The 22451-nt window shown below is 49.2% G+C and overlaps 1 protein-coding gene across 5 annotated transcripts in view; it reads right to left on the reverse strand.

Annotated features, from left to right (window-relative positions):
- Positions 1-246: 246 nt before the first annotated feature.
- Positions 247-22451, reverse strand: part of LPP (LIM domain containing preferred translocation partner in lipoma) — a 286392-nt gene continuing 264187 nt past the window's right edge. For all 5 annotated transcript variants that reach the window (XM_077929605.1, XM_077929604.1, XM_077929606.1 and 2 more), the window contains 3 exons: positions 2595-2773; positions 1564-1684; positions 247-654 (listed from right to left, as the gene is read on the reverse strand). In XM_077929605.1, the coding sequence (XP_077785731.1) occupies positions 526-654; positions 1564-1684; positions 2595-2773 (429 nt within the window). In that variant the 3' untranslated portion in view covers positions 247-525. The remainder of the gene's footprint in view (positions 655-1563; positions 1685-2594; positions 2774-22451) is intronic.

The raw sequence follows: 22451 nt of genomic DNA on the forward strand, positions 1-22451 counted from the left end.
ATCATATGAGGCTATAGAAATAGATATAAAGTGTCCCCGTTCGTCCCCCCCCCCCCATATATTAATGTGCAAAGAAGCTCGGGATCTGATGGCTCGTGTGAAGAAGAAAAGGAAAAGGCGTTAGCATCTGTGGCTGGAGCTTCGGAATGGATAAAATGCATAGGACAAGCTAATGGGTTTCGGATTTAGAGGAGATGAAACTAGAAGGGGATGGAGACAGCCGAGGACTTGGGGGGGGGTCCATCTACCAGTTTCAAACCAGTTAAGCATCGTGGCATTCCTCAAAGCATCCTGGAAACTGTAGTTTCGCGGGGGTGTCCTGAGACCTTTCTCGGAAAGAGCCCCAGAGAACTACATTTCCCAGGGTGCCTTGCAGAGAGGGATTGCAGGCTCAAAGAGTTAAATCTGTAGTGTAGACATGGGGGGGGGACGCCATAATGTGGAGCCCCCAGCAAGCCGCTCTGCGTGTCCCAAAGCCTTCCAGCTGTGCGAGAGGGGGAGGATGGCGCGAGGCTCCGGGGGCCTTCAGAGGTCGGTGCTCGACTTTGCCGTCAGGGCCTGGATCCGGGCAGAGTTGCACATCTTGCAGAGGATGTGGCCGTCCAAGGGGTAGCAGCCCTGGTTGTCGCCTTCGGACAGGCGGCCTCCGCAGTCCTGTACAAGAGGGTGAGAATGACGCATTAAACGATTTCAGGCTTGCAAGCAACTTTTCACAATGACTCTACAGTGGTATCTTGGTTCTCAAACTTACTGTATTTTTTGGCCTATAAGACACACTTTTCCCCCTTCAAAAAATAAGGGGAAATGTGTGTGCATCTTATGGAGCGAATGCAGGCTCCTTGGCTTCAGCGATAGCAACGCGAAGCCTCTGAAGCGCAGAGGGAGAGTTCCCCCCATGCTCCGGAGGCTTCACGTTGCTTTCGCTGAAGCCACCTGAAGCCCCTGGAGCGCAGGGAACTCCCGCTGCGCTCCGAAGGCTTGCGGATAGCCGTCTGAAGCCTGGAGAGCGAGAGGGATGGGTCACACCAATCCCTCTTGCTCTCCAGGCTTCGCTTCGCACAGTTTTCCCTCTCTGCGCAGCGCCCCTTCAGTGAAGCAGGAGGAGAAATGGAAGGGGCTCCGTTTCTCCTGCCACTTCACTGAAGGGGCGCTGAGCAGAGAGGGGGGAGAATTTTTTCCCCCTGTTCTCCCCCTCCTATGGTCCGGTGTGTCCTATAGAGCGAAAAATACGGTAATCTGTTCCGGAAGTCCGTTCCAAAACCAAAGCATTCCAAAACCAAGGCACACTGCTTTCCCATAGCGAGTAATGCAATACGGATTAATTCGTTCCAGACTTTTAGAAACAACCCCTAAAACAGCAACTTAAGGTTTCAGGCTTGCGCCAGAAGCAGTTTAGTCCTGCTGGACACATGACCTGGAAAGCTGCTTGTGGACAAACTTCACCTGAAAGCAAGATGGAGCGCAGAAACCCTGCAGTCGCCTATGACTGGACTTAGCCATCCAGAGGACCTTTACCACTGATCTATGCACAGCACATCCTCTGCATGCGCAGAAGATACTGACCTCGCAGCGGTAGCACTCCACATGGAAGTCACGGTCCAAGGCCACAATGCGCACAGTCTCCTCCTGGCCTTGAGCGGGCATGATGGGCTCTTTGCAGACAGAGCAGCGGGGAGCGAATTTCCTAGGGAACGGAGAAAGTTTGCTGTGAAAGCTCTGCTCATGGAGCCAAGCGGAATCTGTGCATCCTGCACTGACGCTGGGAGTTCCAGGGCTCGAGCAAAGAATATCACCGCCCGAGGTTTCGATCTTCAGCAAGTGATGGGCGGGTGGTACACTGAAAAGGATGCTGTGGCGTTTGCCCATTCTTTGGGGATATGTTTGTATTGGGGGAGAGAAAGGGTTAATAGGCTGACCAATAAGAAAGCCCAGAGGCAGAGCCTACCTGATTTTGAGGCTCAGCTCAGAGGTTTTGACAACTAGTTCGGTTGGTTCTTTTTTTGGGGGGGGGGGGGCGGAGATAGAGGAGTCAGAGTGAGTTAGAGACAGGGACAAGACTGAGAAGGAAGAGACAGCGTTTCGAATATATTTTAAAAAGCCACTTCCACCCTGCAGAGGAGGTGGGGTTGCAGGATTCACGCTCCCCCCGCGTGATTGGGGGAATCCCCAGCCACGTCACCCCCTGGCCAGCCTGAATAATTGTGTCATGTGTCTTTATTTCCACTGGGGGGGGTGGGAACTCACCATGCAACTTCTTTCTGTTTGAAATAAACTTTAATCTTCATTGTTAACTCTACCTGACTGTGACTCAATACGTTACCGGGGAACCCTGGGTTTCCCCCCCCCCCACAAAATTGGTGGCAGTGGAAGGATAAAGTAATGGTGTACAGGTCAATAGCCCGTGAAGCGACCGGGGGCTCTGTACGAACGCCACAGATGCTTTTGGCCGAGCCGAAATGAACTTGCAGCACAATAATAAGATAAGAGCAGTCCCTCCCACATCGCAAAAGGCCTAAACACCAGCCCAAACGCAAACCTCTGCTTCTTCCCCTCCCTGAGCCCCCCACAAAAGAGGCGAAGAGAAGCGCAGCCACCTGTGGAAATCCTCGATGCAGTGGATGTTTCCGCCAGCGTCCACGGTGAAGGGGATTCCGTCCAGGCTGCGCTGACAGATCACGCAGGTGAAACAGTGAGGGTGGTAAGCCTTGCCGGTGGCTCTCAAGATGCGCTCCATGATGGGCTTGGCGCAGACGCTGCACTGCTCCAGGGTGCTCTGCAGAGAGAAAAGGCAGCCGGAGACTGTCAGTCGCGCCAAGCCTGCAAATCTCCCCAGGCCCCTCGCTCCTAGACATGGCATGCTCTCAGGGCTTGGATGCACAGACAATGCTTATTTTATTTACTTGTTGCATTAAGTTCCCACTTCTCCCCCAAAGAGCTCAAGAGGGCGTGCAGAGTTCTCCCTCTTTGTTCCTCACAACGACCCAGTGAGGTAGGCTAGGCTGAGAGGCAGGGGATGGTTATGCCCAAGGAGCTTCATGTTTCAGGGAAGTGGGAGAAAGGAGAAAAGAATAATAAGATGGATTGAGGAAATAGACATGTAAATGTATGGGGGGGATGGGGAAGAAATGGTGTTGGTTTTGGTACCGTATTTTTCGCTCTATAGGACGCACTTTCCCCCCTCCAAAAATGAAGGGGAAATGTGTGTGCATCCTATGAAGCGAATGCAGGCACCTTGGCTTCAGCGATAGCAACGTGAAGCCTCTGAAGCGCAGACGGAGCGCTCCCTCCACGCTCTGGAGGCTTCGCGTTGCTTTCGCTGAAGCCTGGAGAGTGAGAGGGGTTGGTGCGCACAGGCCCCTCTCACTCTCCAGGCTTCAGAGATAGCTGCCTTAAACCTTCGGAGCGCAGCGAGAGTTCCCGCTGCGCTCAGGAGGCTTCAAGTTCCTTTTGCTGAAGCCAGGAGAGTCTTGCTCTCCAGGCTTCAGCGAAAGGAACCCGACGCTATCTGGAGAGCGAGAGGGGTCGGTGCGCACCAACCCCTCTCGCTCTCCAGATAGCCGCCTGAAGCCTCTGGAGCGCGGTGGGAGCTCCGGAGGCTTCAGGTTGCCTTCTGCTGATGCCTCTAGAGCGAGAGGGGTTGGTGCACACCGACCCGTCTCACTCTTCAGGCTTCAAAGATAGCTGTCTCAAGCCTCCGGAGTGCAGTGGGAGTTCCCGCTGCGCTCAGGAGGCTTCGGGTTCCTTTCGCTGAAGGCTAGGTGCCCCTTCAGCTAAGGCAGAGCGCCCCTTCAGCTAAGCGGGAGGAGAAATGGAAGGGGCTCCGTTTCTCCTGCCGCTTCACTGAAGGGGCGCTGTGCAGAGAGGGGGAGATTTTTTTTTCTTGTTCTCCCCCTCTAAAACAAGGTGTGCCCTATGGTCGGGTGCATCCCATAGAGCAAAAAATACGGTACATCTGTATTGTAATGTAATATGTGAAAACCAATTAAAAAAGAAAGAAATGTGAACCCTGGTTTCCCAGGTCCCAGCCTGGCACTCTAACCACTACGCCACGCTGCCTTCTCCTGGCAACCTTGAAATCGTTGCCTGCAAAGACAACGTGGCTGGTTTTACATGTTTAAAATGTGTCTTGGTTTTTAATTTCAACGTTTTTCTTTTCCACGGACACACGTCACGTGTGTTGCACTCACCCACGATGGTAACAGCCGCTTTTCATTGCAGTGCCAGTCTCTTGCAATGCGGCCGTTCAATTTTAATCAGAAACAGGACGCTGAGCTCCTCTCTCCTCTGGACAGGGGAGGCTGTCGGGATGCACATGGCCAGTCACCCTTGGCCATCCGACATGGTGGGTCTCTGCAACTGGTGACTGGCCAAGCTGAACCAATCCGTTCATTGCAGTCTGTCGAGGGCTAGAAAACTGAGCGCTCCCACATGCCATCATTTCTCCAATTCCAGGCAGGGAGTTTGTCTGGTTTCAGATGGCAGCTGGCAAAGCTGCACTGGGCTTGAGGAATCACCCAACTTGTGCAGTCCTGATTTAAGCTTAACAGCACAAGAAGAACCTGCTGGATCAGACAGGGGGCGGGCGGGTGTGGAGGACTCCCTGGTCCTGAATGGGGTAACTGTGCCCCTGAAGGACCAGGTGCGCAGCCTGGGAGTCATTCTGGACTCACAGCTGTCCATGGAGGCGCAGGTCAATTCTGTGTCCAGGGCAGCTGTCGACCAGCTCCATCTGGTACGCAGGATGAGACCCTCCCTGCCCGCAGACTGTCTTGCAAGAGTGGTGCATGCTCTGGTTATCTCCCGCTTGGACTACTGCAATGTGCTCTACGTGGCTACCTTTGATGGTGACCCGGAAACCGCAACTAATCCAGAATGTGGCAGCTAGACTGGTGACTGGGAGCGGCCGCCGAGACCATATAACACCGGTCTTGAAAGACCTACACTGGTTCCCAGTAAGTTTCTGAGCTCAATTCAAAGTGTTGGTGTTGACCTTTAAAGCCCTAAATGGCCTCGGTCCAGTAGACCTGAAGGAGTGTCTCCTCACCATAGTTCAGCCTGGACGCTGAGATCCAGTGCCGAGGGCTTTCTGGCGGTTCCCTCCCTTGAGAAGCAAGGTTACAGGGAACCAGGCAGAGGGACTTACTGGTGGTGGCGCCCGCCCTGTGGAATGCCCTCCCGTCCGATGTCAAGGAAATAAACAACTATATGACATTTAGAAGACATCTGAAGGCAGCCCTCTTTAGGGAAGCTTTTAATCTTTGATGAATTATTGTATTTTAATATTTTGCTGGAAGCTGCCCAGAGTGGCTGGGGAAACGCAGCCAGATGGGCGGGGTATAAGTAATGATGATGATGATGATGATGATGATGATGATGATGATATATTGTTATCGAGTCCAGCATCCTGTTCTCACAGTGGCTGGCCAGATTCCTGCAAGCAGAACCTGAGCACAAGAGCAACTCTTCCTGCGGTCACCAGCAACTGGGATTTGGAAACATTTCTGTCTCCAAATGTGGAAGATGAAGGACCCAAAGCAATGGATTCGAGTCAGAAGAAAGGAGATTCCAGCCAAACATTATGAAGAATTTCCTGATGGTAAGAGCCGTTCAGCAGTGGCACAGACTCTCCTTCCTCGGAGGTTTTTAAGCAGAGGTTGGGTGGTCATCTGCCAGGGATGCTTTAGCTGAGATTCCTGCGTTGCAGGGGGTTGGACTAGATGACCCCTGGGGTGCCCCCAACCCTACAATTCTAGGACTCTATGAAATATTTTGTCCATTCACCCTTGTGTTTTCTTTAGTACGAATGCATCAAAATATTCTTCATGCAACGTTGTCTGCTATGATCTTCTTTTTTAAAAACAACAAGAATATTCATTTGATTTTTAAAAATGTAAACTTATAACAAAATCAATTAAATAAGCCATATAACGAGATAACTCTGAATCTCGCGACTCCCTCCCCTCCCCTTCATGGGTCCTAATATCAATATTTACATCTGCATATCAGTTGATTATCCACATTTTTATCCGTCTAAATTGTCGGTAGTCTTTGTTACCTTACAAGTGAGATTAAAATCCTGCTAATGTTTTCATCTGCTTACAATGGTCTCCTAAATAAATAATAATTCCCCACCCCCCATTCTTTTTTAAAGTTCTTGTCCTCTTAGTTCCTGAGCTTTCCGGTTAATTTTGCCATTTCAGCATAGTCCCTATCAACTTGGTTTGCCATTCTTTCCCTGGTCGGGATTGGGTCCCTTCCAACTCTACAAGTCTAGGATTCTAGGAAATATTTCATCCATTCACCTTTGTGCTTTCTTCAAAATATTCTTCATGCTTTGTTGTCTGCTATAATCTTGTTTAGTGGGCTGTGCAAATCTTGTTTAGTGGGCTGCTTTTTTTCCAGAGCAGCATAAAGGTATTTGGGATGACTTCTTGGAACCAGGGCGGTCAGCCACCCAGAAACATTTGGGAACCACTGCTTTAGATTTAAAGATAAAGGGACCCCTGAACATTAGGTCCAGTCGTGGCTGACACTGGGGTTGCGGCGCTCATCTCGCTTTACTGGCCAAGGGAGCAGGCGTACAGCTTCCGGGTCATGTGGCCAGCATGACTAAGCCGCTTCTGGCGAACCAGAGCAGTGCACGGAAACGCCCTTTACCTTCCCACCGGAGTGGTACCTATTTATCTACTTGCACTTTGATGTGCTTTTGAACTGCTAGGTGGGCAGGAGCAGGGACCAAGCAACGGGAGCTCACCCCGTCGCGGGAATTCGAACCGCCGACCTTCTGATTGGCAAGCCCTAGGCTCTGTGGTTTAACCCACAGTGCCACCCGCGTCCCAAAAATAGTTTTAAATAAATGCAATTTACCCTTGCGACTTTATTGCTTGGTCCTCTTCCCTCCTTGCACGCAGTTCTGGATCTACAGCAGCCTCTGTTTTCATTCTGTTGTTCTCCTCCTCTTTCTAGGGAGGAGAATCGCCCTTGCTGTGGAATTTGCTTTGCTCCCACCAGGATGACAGGATAGACAAATTAATCCCTCCATGATGTAAATGTGTTCTGATGGCAAGCCTTCCTGAGCGTCAAGCTGTGATCTAACATCTTAACAGCTGTACACACAGCTCAGGGCAAGCGGCTGCTAGCTCCCTGCTCGGCCCGGCCTCTGTGGCACGTAGCTGCCATACCTCTGTGTCAAACACTCTTTGCCTTCCTGGGGGAGAGACCAGAAGATTAAGATGCCTCGAACTCAAGTCCGAGGCCGAGAGGGAGCTGGCTGGGGTCCCTTTGAAGAGAGGAAAAGCAACTCTGCACATGCTCAAAAGAATAGAAGGATACTGGCAAGCTGGAAGGTGGGCAGAGGAGGGCAACCGGGATGATCAAGGGTTAAAAGCTTACTGGGAAATGATATACAATGAATTGAAAAAGATGTTCAAAATAACAATTGTGGGGAAAACCAGAAGCTTTTCTTTTGGGAATTATAGGGACAGAACTACCTAAATTGTATAGAAATGTATTCATGTATGCTACTACAGCAGCAAGAATGCTACTTGCCCCAAAGTGGAATGAAGAAGAAGTCCCAGCAATGGATGAACGGGTACAAAAACTTATGGAATATTCAGAAATGGTGAAACTTACCGGAAGAATAAGAAATCAAGATAATAATAATAATAATAATAATAATAATAATAAATAATAATAAATTTTATTTATATCCCGCCCTCCCCAGCCGAAGCCGGGCTCAGGGCGGCTAACAACAATAAAACAGTAATCAACTTTTTATAAAAGAACGGGAATGGTTTATTGAATATTTACAGATAAATCACAAGCAGTTAAAAACATTGGCAGGATTATTGTAATAACCTGCAGTTTTATAAGAGTATATATTTAAAGTAGATTAAGTGAGGAAATTAAATGAATTTGGATCTGCAGAAGATACTTAAAAATAAATTTAAGGAACTGCAGAAAGAGGGGGAAGGAAGTCACATTTTGAAATGTATAACTGATTGTAAAACTTATGAAATGTATAAATTTGAAAAGTATAAATAAAAACTTTTTTTAAAAAAGAAATGATCGAGGGTCTGGAAACTGAAGGAGCTGGATATGTTTAGCCTGGGAAAGAGGAGCCCGAGAGGAGATATGAGAACCATCTTCAAATATCTGAAGGGCTGCCCCATGGATGATGGAGCAAGCTTCTTTTCTCCTGCTCTGGAGGGTAGGACTCGAACCCGTGGCTTCAAGTTATAAGAAAGGAGATTCCGACTCAACCTCAGGAAAAACTTTCAGGCAGTAAAAGCCGTTTGACAGCGGAACAGACTCCCACAAGAGGTGGTGGGCTCTCCTTTCCGGAGGCATTTAAGCAATGTCTGGATGGCCATCAGCCAGGAATCCTATACCTGCGATTCCTGCATCGCTGAGGGTTGGACTAGATGACCCTCGGTGGCCCAACTCCACTTTCCTATGCTTCTTTGCAAACAGGTGCACGACACGGCAGCCCTGGGCCTGTTCCATGGGGTGGGGCATATCAAAAACCGAAGAGACGACCCCTAGGTCCCCTGTCCACTCCTACAGTGACCAGACACACGTTCCAGACCTCAAACGAAGATATTTCTGTTGTTAGGCTTTGTTTTGAAAAGTACACCGAGGCCCCGAAGCCAGAAACAGTCTATAAAACTCTGCTCCGGCTAATCACCAGGCTTCTGGAAACATGTGCGGTCGTCCTAAGATTTAAACTCCAGTTACCCCTCACCGCAAACCGGTTCCCAAAGTGCCTCTGGGCAGTTGGGGAAGTTTGGCTATTTCTGCACCTCTTCATGGGTGGAAAAAATGAGGCTGCCAAGCCAGATTTTGGCTATGTGCAAGAAGGGGAGGGGGAGGCACAGGCAGCCAGGGAGGTGGCTAGCGAGAGTCAACCTGCAGGCTTGCACAGCTTTCTGGCGCTGGGCTTTTTTGATCTCTGGAGGGCAGGCAAGATCATCGGGGAACGGAGAAGCTCTCCAAAAAAGCCACCCAGGGCTGGGCATGTCACTCAAAGGAAAATAACTCTAGGGGGAAATCGACAAGGAGCAGGAATGCCTGCAGGCAACAGTCAAAGCCTCGTGTTGTTGTTGTTTAGTCATTTAGTCGTGTCTTCCTCTTTGTGACCCACTGGACCAGACCACACCAGGCACTCCTGTCTTCCACTGCCTCCCGCAGTTTGGTCAAACTCATGCTGGTAGCTTCGAGGACACTGCCCCACCATCTCATCCTCTGTCGTCCCCTTCTCCTTGTGCCCTCCATCTTTCCCAACATCAGGGTCTTTTCCAGGGAGTCTTCTCTTCTCCTGAGGTGGCCAAAGTCTTGGAGCCTCAGCTTCAGGATCTGTCCTTCCAGTGAGCACTCAGGGCTGATTTCCTTCAGAATGGAGAGGTTTGATCTTCTTGCAGTCCATGGGACTCTCAAGAGTCTCCTCCAGCACCAGAATTCAAAAGCATCCATTCTTCGGCGATCGGCCTTCTTTATGGTCCAGCTCTCACTTCCATACATCACTACTGGGAAAATCATAGCTTTAACTATACGGACCTTTGTTGGCAAGGTGATGTCTCTGCTTTTTAAGATGCTGTCTAGGTTTGTCATTCCTTTTCTCCCAAGAAAGCCTCGTAGAATCATAAAACTGTCGAGTTGGAAGGGTACCACAAAGGTCATTCAGTCCAACCCCCTACAAACCAAGAATCTTTTGCCCAAACTCGAACCCATGTCCCCGAGAGTCTCGCGCTCTACCAACCGAGATATCCCAGGACAACAATCGTTGTTTCAGTCTCTTAACTTTCTGTACGTTTCAAAGCTATATTGTAAATGTTTCTCGGGTTTTTTTATCTTTTTCGTTTTGTTTGTTTTTAAACTATCAGGTGAGGCATAAATCTTACGATGCAGGTAAAATAAATAAATAAAAAGCCCTTGCTGGGAAATGGATGGTTATTAGCCAGCCGGCAAGAGTGGCTCTGTAAGGCAGGGCTGAGCTCAGAAACCATTTCCACTCCAACCGTAAAAGAAATAAAATAACAGGACTAAGGAGAATGGAAACTTTGTGTGTGTGTGTGTGTGTGTGTGTGTGTGTGTGTGTGTGTGTGTCCTGCCTCTGCCTGGTATATTAAATGCTATACGCTCTACATGCAATTATGGGGGGAAATGGCAGGAAATTGACCCATTTGGGCTGAAGCGTCCCTGTCACGCTTCACGCTTTCTCGTTCCACGGCCCATTTGGGGGATGAGCAATTTCTTTCCAGGGCAAAAAGAAGATCTATCAGCAGCCGGTGTGTCTTCGCACAAAAGCGGCACTCTTAAACCCTCTCAGGTTCTCGCTTCATTTTCCTCTTTGTGTTGCTCAATAAAATTATAGCCAATGGCCATAAATATGTGGTTGCGATGCTGCCTCCTCGCAGCCCGATTCCCTCCCTACAAAACATTACAATAATGATGGCTGCATCCGCAGCAGCAGTGAGTCTGGATGGAGGGAAGTAATAGTCCTGCTCTGTTCTGCTTTGCTCAGACCTCACATTGAGTCCTGCATTCTGTTCTGGGCAGCCCAATTTAAGAAGGGCATGGACAAGCTGGAAGGGCAACCAAGATGATCAAGGGGAATGAGACTTTGTGCCGGCCATCAGGCAATGGCTTTTTTCACCTGCCTTGCCTTCAGAACAGAGTTGAGTCTGCGTCGAGTCCTGGGGATTTGGAGTGTGTGTGTGTGTGTGTGAATTCAACATTGCTTAGTTTGTCTTTTGGTGGCTGGTTTGTTAACGTTGTTAATAACAACGTTTAGGGAAGCTTTTAATGTTTAATAGGTTATTGTATTTTAGTGTTTTGCTGGAAGCCACCCAGAGTGGCTGGGGAAACCCAGCCAGATAGGCGGGGTATAAATAAATAAATAAATAAATAATAATAATTATTATCATCATCATTATCTTTAGTGGAGCATGCGTTCTGCAATGCTTTCTGAATCTTATAATATGACTTTTGTTGCGGTTGTGCTGTTTAGCTTATTTTGTTGGTTTGCTTGTTTGCTAATTGCGTTTTATTAGTTGGGCTTGTTTTCCTTATGTGATTCTTTTACTGATGATTAGTTAAGTATTCTATATGATTTATCTAAATACAGTGGTACCTCTGGTTGCGAACGGGATCCGTTCCAGAGGCGCGTTCGCAACCTGAAAAGAACGCAACCCGCCTCTGCGCACGCGCGGGTCGCGATTCGCAGCTTCTGCGCATGACATCATTTTGTGCGTCTGCGCATGTGCGAACGGTGAAACCCGGAAGTAACCTGTTCCGTTACTTCCGGGTCGCCGTGGGACGCAACCTGAAAACATGCAACCTGAAGCAAACGTAACGTGAGGTATGACTGTATTTGTGATCGTCTATTATTTTATTATTTATTGATTGTAAGCCGCTTTGTGACTCGTGTGAGTGACAAGGGGCATAGAAATATAAGAAACGGAAAAGGAATGGAAACCAAGGCTTATGAGGAGCGCTCGAAGGAGCTGGGTATGTTTAGCCTGGAAAAGAGGTTGACCGAGAGGAGATAGAAGAGCCATATTCATATAGCTCAAGGGCTGTCACATGGAAAAGGGAACAAACTTGTTTTCTCCTGCTCTGGAGGGTAGGACTCGAACCCATGGCTTCAAGTTATAAGAAAGGAGATTCTGACTAAACACCAGGAAGGACTTTCTGGCGGCAAGAGCTGTTTGACGGAGGAATGGACTCCCTCAGAAGGTGGTAGACTCTCCTTCCTTGGAGTTTTTTAAGCAGAGGTTGGATGGCCATCTGTCTCGGATGCTTTAGCTGAGATTCCTGCATTGCCAGGTGTCCCTTTCATCCCTACAATTCCATGAGTCTAAGGAACATATAGTTAAAGCTATGGTTTTCCCAGTAGTGATGTATGGAAGTGAGAGCTGGACCATAAAGAAGGCTGATCGCCAGAGAATGGATGCTTTTGAATTCTGGTGCTGGAGGAGACTCTTGAGAGTCCCATGGACTGCAAGAAGATCAAACCTATCCATTCTTAAGGAAATCAGCCCTGAGTGCTCACTGGAAGGACAGATCCTGAAGCTGAGGCTCCAATACTTTGGCCACCTCATGAGAAGAGAAGACTCCCTGGAAAAGACCCTGATGCTGGGAAAGATGGAGGGCACAAGGAGAAGGGGACGACAGAGGACGAGATGGTGGGACAGTGTTCTCGAAGCTACCGGCGTGAGTTTGACCAAACTGCGGGAGGCAATGGAAGACGGGAGTGCCTGGCGTGCTCTGGTCCAGGGGGTCATGAAGAGTTGGACACGACTAAACAACTAAATAACAACAACAACAACGAATTGTTCCCAGCTGCAAAATCTCCCCTTGATAAAAGGCCACTCCACACAGAATCCTATGAGAAACCTACATGCACCTAGAAGCCTGCAGGTGCTTGTGGCAGCCGCTGGTTTTGACAGCTCCTACAGGCACCAATGGGACGCGGGTGGCACTGTGAGTTAAACTACAGAGCCTTGGGCTTGCTGATTGGAAGGTTGGCGGTTCGAATCCCTGCGACGGGGTGAGCTCCCGTTGTTCAGTCCCTGCTCCTGCCAACCTAGCAGTTCAAAAACACGTCAAAGTGCAAGTAGATAAATATGTACCGCTCCGGCAGGAAGGTAAACGGCGTTTCCGTGCGCTGCTCTGGTTCGCCAGAAGCGGCTTAGTCATGCTGGCCACATGGCTGTACGCTGGCTCCCTCAGCCAATAAAGCGAGATGAGTGGCGCAACCCCAGAGTCGGCTACGACTGGACCTAATGGTCAGCAGTCCCTTTACCTTTACCTTTACAGGCACCAATGGAACTCTTTCCCCAGAAACCCACTCAGAACCATTTCTGAATTACCTAATAGCAGCAAGTGGCTTCCAATTTCAGCAAGAGAGAGGTACAGATTAGTTAGAGAAGTTCCTATTTCTCCTGCAATTTCTTTGATCCTCTGTCTCCTTGCTGCAAGAAGAAGTCATATGCTGCTGGAGGATAAGTGAGTGACAACGCTGAGAAGGTTGGAAAGCTGCTCTCTATGGGTGACTGTAGCAGCTGCTACAGTCAATATCTGTTACAGTCACCCAGAGGCTTTGGGGGACAACTTGAAGCATCATTGATGGGCTCACGTGCGGGCTGACCCCAAGGTCCACCAACCAGATATGCGCAGAGATTTGAAGCATTCTGCAGATAAATCTGTCATGATTGCTACGTGAATCCTTTTCAGTTGTGAACACTGTAAGGTCAAGAGAGTTGGCGGCCACCAAAATGAAGAAATGACAGCATTGATGCTAAAAACAAGGGGGTTAAGAACGTAAGAAGGGCCTGCAGGATCAGGCCAATGAGACATCTAGTCTGAAATCCTGTTCTGGAAAACAGCTTGTGGGGAAACAGCAAGGAAGATCTGAGCACAAGATCCCTTCCTGTGGTTTCTAGCAACTGGGATGATGATGAAGGAGGAGGAGGAGGAGGAGGAGTGGAAGAAGAGTTTGGATTTGATATCCTGCTTTATCACTACCCTAAGGAGTCTCCTGGACGCGGGTGGCGCTGTGGGTTAAACCATAGAGCCTAGGACTTGCCGATCAGAAGGTCAGCGGTTCGAATCCCCACGACGGGGTGAGCTCCCGTTGCTCGGTCCCAGCTCCTGCCAACCTAGCAGTTCGAAAGCACGTCAAAATGCAAGTAGATAAATAGGTACCTTCTGGCGGAAAGGTAAACAGCGTTTCCGTGCGCTGCTCTGGTTCGCCAGAAGTGGCTTAGTCATGCTGGCCACATGACCCGGAAGCTGTACGCTGGCTCCCTTGGCCAGTAAAGCGAGATGAGCGCCACAACCCCAGAGTCGGTCACGACTGGACCTAATGGTCAGGGGTCCCTTTACCTTTACCTTTAAGGAGTCTCCTGGGGAAATAGTTCACCAACCAAAGGACCTCATGAGCTGTGGTGCCACCAACCAAAGGACCTCATGAGCTGTGGTGCTTGGTTCCCTTACTTCCTGAGGGAGAGGAGCCCCACACAGCATCAATGACCGGGATCAGTGTGCTTCTGAATAATACCATTTGCTGGAAACCAAATGGAGGGGAGAGTGTTCTTGCACCCAGGTCCTGCTTGCAGACTTCCCACTGGGACAACCAGTTGACCATGGTGCATCTGCAGCAGCCCAACGGTCGCCTTCATCTGCCCCAGCTGCAATAAAACATGTCTCTCCTGTATTGGTGCCGTTTGACTTCACCCCCAATGGTACATTCCTCTATTGTCTCCCGAGACATACAGATGCCAGCCAATCATCCAGGATGCTAAATTTTTATTTCAAGATATGTGGATCTCCTTCATATTTTTTGATGCTGCTTCAACTAAGGAGTTTGGGGAACTTATTTTATTTCAGAAGAAGAAGAGGAGGAGGAGGAGTTTGGATTTGATATCTCGCTTTATCACTACCCTAAGGAGTCTCAGCATCTTAAAAAGCAGACATCACCCTGCCGACAAAGGTCCATATACTTAAAGCTCTGGTTTTCCCAGTAGTGATGTATGGAAGTGAGAGCTAGACCATCAAGAAGGCTGATCGCCGGAGAATGGATGCTTTTGAATTCTGGGGCTGGAGGAGACTCTGGAGAGTCCCATGGACTGCAAGAAGATCAAACGCATCCATTCTGAAGGAAATCAGCCCTGAGTGCTCACTGGAAGGACAGATCCTGAGGCTGAGGCTCCAAGACTTTGGCCACCTCATGAGAAGAGAAGACTCCCTGGAAAAGACCCTGATGTTGGGAAAGATGGAGGGCACAAGGAGAAGGGGACGACAGGACGAGATGGTTGGACAGTGTTCTCAAAGCTACCAGCATGAGTTTGACCAAACTGTGGGAGGCAGTGGAAGACAGGAGTGCCTGGCGTGCTCTGGTCCAGGGGGTCACGAAGATGCGGACACAACTAAACGACTAAACAAACAACAAGGAGTCTCAAAGCGGCTAACAATCTCCTTTCCCTTCCTCCCCCACAACAAACACTCTGTGAGGTGAGTGGGGCTGAGAGACTTCAGGGAAGTGTGACTGGCCCAAGGTCACCCAGCAGCTGCATGTGGAGGAGCGGGGAAGCGAACCCGGTTCACCAGATTACGAGTCCACCTCTCTTAACCACTACACCACACTGGCTCCAGCTATGGAGGTCTAAAACAGCCATCCTGGCTAGTAGCCATCAATGGCTCCAAGAATTTGTCTAATTCTTTTAAAGCCATCCAGGTTATGGGTAGCCCCTGCCTCCTGTGGGAGTGAGTTCCACAGTTTAACTACATCAGCGTGACTGAGAGGGGGGTCCTGTCGCCTTGGCAGCCCAGGACCTCCAGACACACTGCCCAGGCTTGCACCCCAGCGGTTGTTTGACTTCACCCCCAGAGGCGCACTCCATTGCATCTTGAGACAGATGGATGCCAACAAACAGCCTGAAGAACGATTATTCTTTTATCTGTTCTGATTCGTCCAACACCCGGCTTCAATGGATGCCAGCTAGATCTAGCTTACGAGAGAATTTTACCCACGTTCTCCCTGCTGCACATCTTTATATAAACATCTATTCTGATGCCTCTAACTCACCTTTCCCCTAGTCTAAAAAGTCCCAAACGCTGTAACCTTCCTTCATAAGGGGGTCTCTCCATCCCATGGACCATTTTGCTTGCCTTTTCCTGAACCCTTTCCAACTCTTCTTCCTCCTTTTTAAGGTGAGGCATCCAGAACGGTACCCAGTATTCCAAATACGGCTGCACCAAAGGTTTGCATGATCTGACCACTCCCAGATCATTCATGCAGGCTTACTGGAACACAGAGGAGGTGCGGGTTTATCTTGGAAGATTTCCCTGACCTCGTAACGGTTGTCCTTTTATCTCTGGACTCCCTTTCACTCCAGAGCCCCAGGAGCACCCAGTTTGTTACTGGGGGAAGGCCAGGGAAGACCAGGGTTTCCGAGGCTTCTAATCCTGAATCTCTGCACGACTGAGATGGAGTTTTGTGTCTGGGAACAGCAGAGGGCCTTCGCTCCCTGAGAAACACACAGTTCCAACAATGACAGCCAGATTAATTAAGCTCGTTAAAAGATCATAAAAACCCTCAGAGGTGGAAGCAAGCACAGTCTACGCTTGACTCTTTTATTATTATTAGCTGGGTGATAAAATCGCCAATTGCTGGTTATAAATTATAATGGCCAAAGCAGAAGCCGATGGATGAAGGCGGGGAAAAGAAGATCTCTTGCGGAGAGCCACCAGCGTCTCTCTCTCTCAGGGTCTTTGCTTTTGCATGAAACGAGAAGGTTCTGGTGCTCGAATACTGAACCTCCCTGCTTTCGGAGGGAATTAGGAGAAACTTGATCTACTTCACACAAACGTAAGAGCCCACTTGAGCGGGACGCGGGTGGCGGTGTGGGTAAAAGCCTCAGCGCCTAGGACTTGCCGATCGAAAGGTCAGCGGTTCGAATCCCCGTGGCGGGGTGCGCTCCCGTTGCTCGGTCCCAGCGCCTGCCAACCTAGCAGTTCAAAAGCACCCCTGGGTGCAAGTAGATAAATAGGGACCGCTTACTAGCGGGAAGGTAAACGGCGTTCTGTGTGCTGCACTGGCTCACCAGATGCAGCTTGTCACACTGGCCACGTGACCCGGAAGTGTCTTCGGACAGCGCTGGCCCCCGGCCTCTTGAGTGAGATGGGCGCACAACCCTAGAGTCTGTCAAGACTGGCCCGTACAGGCAGGGGTACCTTTACCTTTTAAGAGCCCACTTGGATCAGGCCAGCGGCCTACTTAGTCCAGCATCCTGTTCTTGCAGTGGCCAACAAAACACCCTCATGGGAAGCCCACAATTTGAGCAGTAGGACCCAGGAACATAGAGCTGGGAGGGACCCTGAGGGTCATCTAGCCCAACCCTCTGCAATGCAGGAATCTCAGCTAAAGCATTCCTTGACAGCCGGCCATCCAACCTCTGCTTGAAAACCTTCAAGGGAGGAGAGTCCACCACCTCTCGAGGGAGACTGTTCCTCTGCAGCACAACTGGACACGTGCTTACTTGAAAGTAAGTGCCCGTGTTTCCAGGCTTAGGGCTGCAAGCACAAATCTTGCATTCTGCGCATTCTGGGCTCTCTGTGGCTGGAGGCAGCCTGGTCACAGAAATGAAAGGACTTCAGCAGAGCCTAATGGATCAGGCCAGTGGTTCATCTGGTCCAGCACCCTGTTCTCACAGGGCCTGAGTAGATGCCCCAAGGGGAAGCCAGAAATCAGGATTTGAACACAAGACCACTCAGGACCAAATCAGGATTTGAACACAAGACCACTATCCTCTCCTGTGCTCTCTGGCAACTGAGATTCAGAAGCATCACATATCACCGGTCTTGAAAGACCTACATTGGCTCCCAGTACGTTTCCGAGCACAAGTCAAAGTGTTGGTGCTGACCTTGAAAGCCATCAATGGCCTCAAAGGCCCAGTAGACCTGAAGGAGCGTCTCCACCCCCAGTCACCAGTCTAGCTGTCGCATTCTGGATTAGTTGCAGTTTCCGGGTCACCTTCAAAGGTAGCCCCACACAGAGCGCATTGAAGTAGTCCAAGTGAGAGATAACTAGAGCATGCACCAGTCCGGCGAGACAGTCTGTGGGCAGGGAGGGTCTCAGCCTGCGTAACAGGTGGAGCTGGAAGACAGCTGCCCTGGACACAGAACTGACCTGCCCCTCCATGGACAACAATGATGCCTTATGAGGAACGGCTAAGGGAGCTGGGCATGTTTAGCCTGGAGAAGAGGAGGTTACGGGGTGATATGATAGCCATGTTCAAATATATAAAAGGATGCCACATAGAGGAGGGAGAAAGGTTGCTTTCTGCTGCTCCAGAGAAGTGGACACGGAGCAATGGATCCAAACTATAAGAAAGAAGATTCCATCTAAACATTAGGAAGAACTTCCTGACAGTAAGAGCTGTTCGACAGTGGAATTTGCTGCCAAGGAGTGTGGTGGAGTCTCCTTCTTTGGAGGTCTTTAAGCAGAGGCTTGACAATCATATGTCAGGGGTGCTCTGATGGTGTTTCCTGCTTGGCAGGGGGTTGGACTCGATGGCCCTTGTGGTCTATTCCAACTCTATGATTCTATGATTCTATGATTCTATGAGTCCAGAATGACTCCCAGGCTGCACACCTGGTCCTTCAGGGGCACAGTTGCCCCATTCAGGACCAGGGAATCCTCCACACCAGCCCGCCCCCGTCTCCCCAAAACAGTACTTCTGTCTTGTCAGGGTTCAACCTCAATCCATTAGCTGCCATCCATCCTCCAACCGCCTCCAGGCACTCCCACAGGACCTTCACCGGGTCAAGAAAGGAGATTCTGACTAAAACTTTCTGAATGTAAGAGCCATTCGAGAGTGGAGCGGTCTCCCTTGAAAGATGGTGGTCTCTCCTTTCTTGGAGGTTTTTCGGCAGAGGTTGGACAGCCATCTGTCAGCGACCTTCTTTGCTGTGATTCCTGCATTGCATTGGGTTGGACTAGATGACCCTTGGGTCCCTTCCATCTCTATAATTCTACGATTCTAGGAAATGAAGCCTCAGAAGCAGCAAACGAGGCTGAGGAGAGTGGGATGAGAGCCGTCTGCTTACTTTCCCTCGCTTTGAGGTATTTTCCTCCCCTGCTGAAAATCATCTCTCCCAAATACATTTCGCCATAGGGAGTCTGAGATAGGAAGAGTCGTCTTTTCCCTGGTGGAGCGAAAAATAGCTGGGGGAGAGATTTGGAGCAGGAAAAAGCACAAGGATGGAAGGGTTAAGCAGGCTGGAGCACTACCACTGGACCACCACTGAGGATTTATTTTCTGGGGGGAAAGTTGGAAAGATACATACACAGGCAAGTTTGAATGCAAAGAGATAAGGGATAGGATTTCAAGGCAGGCTCAGCCTTTGGAGCAGAAGAACTGGAGGAAATTAAGTCCATGAATTTCCCTCTCTTTCCCCTGACACCTGCAAGGTATTTCGAGGTGGGTGAGGAGGGAGGGGACCAGCGGAAGATTCTGGCAGGCTCGAGGGGCCAGTGCCAGGTTGTAGAAAATTATTGAACATTAGGAAGAAAGGCGGACCAATGAGCTCCCTTGGGATCTCGGAATTTACCCAAGAAAACGGAGCGCTTATTACTCCTGGGTTTGCGGCGCCTCGTGAATTATTTAATCATTGTTCTTTTGCAGGAGGAATATATTTATCTGCCCATTGGAGAGAGAGAGAGAGAGAGAGAGAGAGAGAGAGAGAGAGAGAGAACACATACTGTTGCAATCTGTTTCTATTAATCTTGAAAACACGATTACTATTATTTTATGAGATGAAGGAAGTGGGAAGAAGCAAGGGTGGGAATAGTAAACACAGCCTATGAGAGGCATAGGAAGCTCTCTTATACTGAATGTTGAGTCAGAATCTCCTTTCTTGTAACTTGAAGCCATGGGTTCGAGTCCTACCCTCCATAGCAGGAGAAAAGAAGCATGCCCCCTCTTCCATGTGACAGCCCTTGAGATAATTGAAGATGGCGATCTCCTCTCAATCTCCTCTAAACCACAGAGCCTAGGACTTGCCGATCGGAAGGTCGGCGGTTCGAATCCCTGTGATGGGGTGAGCTCCCGTTGCTCGGTCCCTGCTCCTGCCAACCTAGCAGTTCGAAAGCACGTCAAAGTGCAAGTAGATAAATAGGTACCGCTCCAACGGGAAGGTAAATGGCGTTTCCATGTGCTGCTCTGGTTCGCCAGAAGCGGCTTAGTCATGCTGGCCACATGACCCGGAAGCTGTACGCCGGCTCCCTCGGCCAGTAAAGCGAGATGAGCGCCACAACCCCAGAGTTGCCTGTGATCGGACCTAATGGTCAGGGGTACCTTTACCTTTATCTCCTTTCAACCTCCTCTTTTCCATGCTCAACATGCCCAGCTCCTTCAACCGTTCCTCATCAGGCTTGGCTTCCAGACCCTTCAACATCTTGGTCACCCTCCTCTGCCCACCTTCCAGCTTGTCAACATCCTTCTTAAATTGTGGTGCCCAGAATTGGACACAGTATTCCAGGTGTGGTCTGACCAAGGCAGAATAGAGTGGTACAATGACTTTCCTTGATCTGGACACTAGTCTTCTGTTGATGCAGCCTAGAATAGCATTAGCTGTTTTTTGCTGCCGCATCACACTGTTGACACATGTTCAGCTTGTGGTCCACCAAGGTCCCTAGATCCGTTTTACATGTACTGCAAGTAAGCCAATAGAAATGCTCCCATGGACTCTTCCGAATCTGTCCAGTAACACATTACTGAAGAATGTCTATGGTTTTCCCAGTAGTGATGTATGGAAGTAAGAGCTGGACCACAAAGAAGGCTGATCGCCGGAGAATTGATGCTTTTGAATTCTGGTGCTGGAGGAGACTCTTGAGAGTTTCATGGACTGCAAGAAGATCCAACCTCTCCATTCTGAAGGAGATCAGCCCTGAGTGCTCACTGGAAGGACAGATCATGAAGCGGAGGCTCCAAGACTTTGGCCACCTCATGAGAAGTGAAGACTCCCTGGAAAAGACCCTGATGTTGGGAAAGATGGAGGGCACAAGGAGAAGGGGACGACAGAGGACAAGATGGTGGGACAGTGTTCTCGAAGCTACCAGCATGAGTCTGACCAAACTGCGGGAGGCAGTGGAAGACAGGAGTGCCTGGCGTGCTCTGGTCCAGGGGGTCACAAAGAGGCGGACACGACTAAACGACTAAACAACAACAACAAGCTGTGAATGGGATGTGAGGCTCTGTACTTGAACTTCAGTTCTTGTGTGCTCCAATGGGGTGAATGTTGTCTTTGGGCGTAATGGTGGAGGTCTGGGAGTACAATTTGATGAGTGAGACTGAATGGAGTCGTAGGCTTTCCTTTAATGGTGTCGATGTAAAGAAGGATTTTGGTGTGATGTGCAGAATTTCGCAAGTTAGGACTGTGCCTTGGCACGAGGAGGATCCCTGAATCCAAAGATGTCTCAAAATATGCTACTATGTTTTTGAGATGCCATAGATTTAGTGTAGCTTTGCTCAGTGCTGCACTGCATAATATTGTAGTTTCTCCTTTTTTTCTGTTTGCTACATATTGCATTCATTATTTTGTAAGCTGCTTAGAGACTCTTATAAGCATTAAGCGGTATATAAATATATTAACTCGACTGATTGATCAACCCCCAAGGAGAAACTCACCCCACATTAGTTATTACACCCTCCCGCCGGATCCATCTCCCATCTCCTGACTTACGAGTTGAACAACAATTATTTGTGGAGTGCCAATAAATCCTTTGCGGAAACATCGCGGGGCCGGCCTTGCTGCAACTGACTTACGATTCTGTACGATCGACGCCGTATGAAACGTACGAAGGAGACGAGCGAGGAGGAGAACGCCCAAAGCTAAGAAAATGTATGGTGCTGAAGCACAGAGTAAATGAGGAGCTTAAACTGCTTTTGTGTTGCCATAATTTAACATATCATTAGCAGCCGCGGGGTAGGATTTGTGGCTCCGGCGGGGAGCCTCTTCCTCACAACGCCTCCGCCACCCAGATTTGATGGCAGCCTCGCCTTGCGAGGAAAGGGACGCTCTGAAAGAACAGAACACCATCTCCTCCACCCCCATTCGCTCCCCACTCTATCCTTCTCCCTTTCTGCCGAGGGCGCGAAATCGAAACGCACCGGGGCAGTTTGCGCGGAGTTATGGAGCCATTCATTCCAGCAGACAGGCTGCTTTAAACACATCTACGTAATGGATAGGAAAAAGTGTTTAAGCAACAATAAAAAGAGGAGATTTAGTGGGATTAATAAAGGTGTCTCTTAAAGCAGCATGTCACCATTAAGATAATTAACGGGGCATACAGGAGGCCTGGTTGGAACGCGAGTTTAGTATCCCGCGACCCAGAGGATGCGCCAGGGCACTTTCCAGGTGCCAAAATCTTCTCCGAGAGGAAAGTGGGGAGGGAAAAAGCTAAGTCCGTAAATGAGGGGTTTAAAATTTTAAGTGATACAGTGTGGATCTGGAAAGCAAAGGTTAAGGGAATATTAGAAGGGCTAATAATTCCATCTGATTAAACTTTTATCTGGAGTGGCTGTAAAATGTTCAGAATGAATTAAGGGTTTTTATTAACAGATGTAAGGGCTCCATAAAAAGGGTTTAAAAAGAATAAAGAATAAAAAAAATGAAGTGATGGAGTCTGGAAGAAGAGGCAGGAGCATGAAGTGATAACCTGACTGCCAGTTTAGAAAAAGATGTGCATGTATAGCTATATAGCATAAGAGTTTCAGCAAATGAGGATGCTTGCAATTCAAAGGAGAGAGCGATTCTTTACGGCAAAAGACACCCACAGTCACACGAATAGCACATTTATTACTCTGCGCATCCACAGCCCTTTTCAGTATTCAGTACGGCTAATAACTCCTTTATTGTTATTGATATTTTGCCCCTTGCAACGG

The sequence above is a fragment of the Podarcis muralis genome, chromosome 6 (assembly GCF_964188315.1).
Source record: "Podarcis muralis chromosome 6, rPodMur119.hap1.1, whole genome shotgun sequence".
In the NCBI taxonomy this organism is placed as follows: domain Eukaryota; kingdom Metazoa; phylum Chordata; class Lepidosauria; order Squamata; family Lacertidae; genus Podarcis; species Podarcis muralis.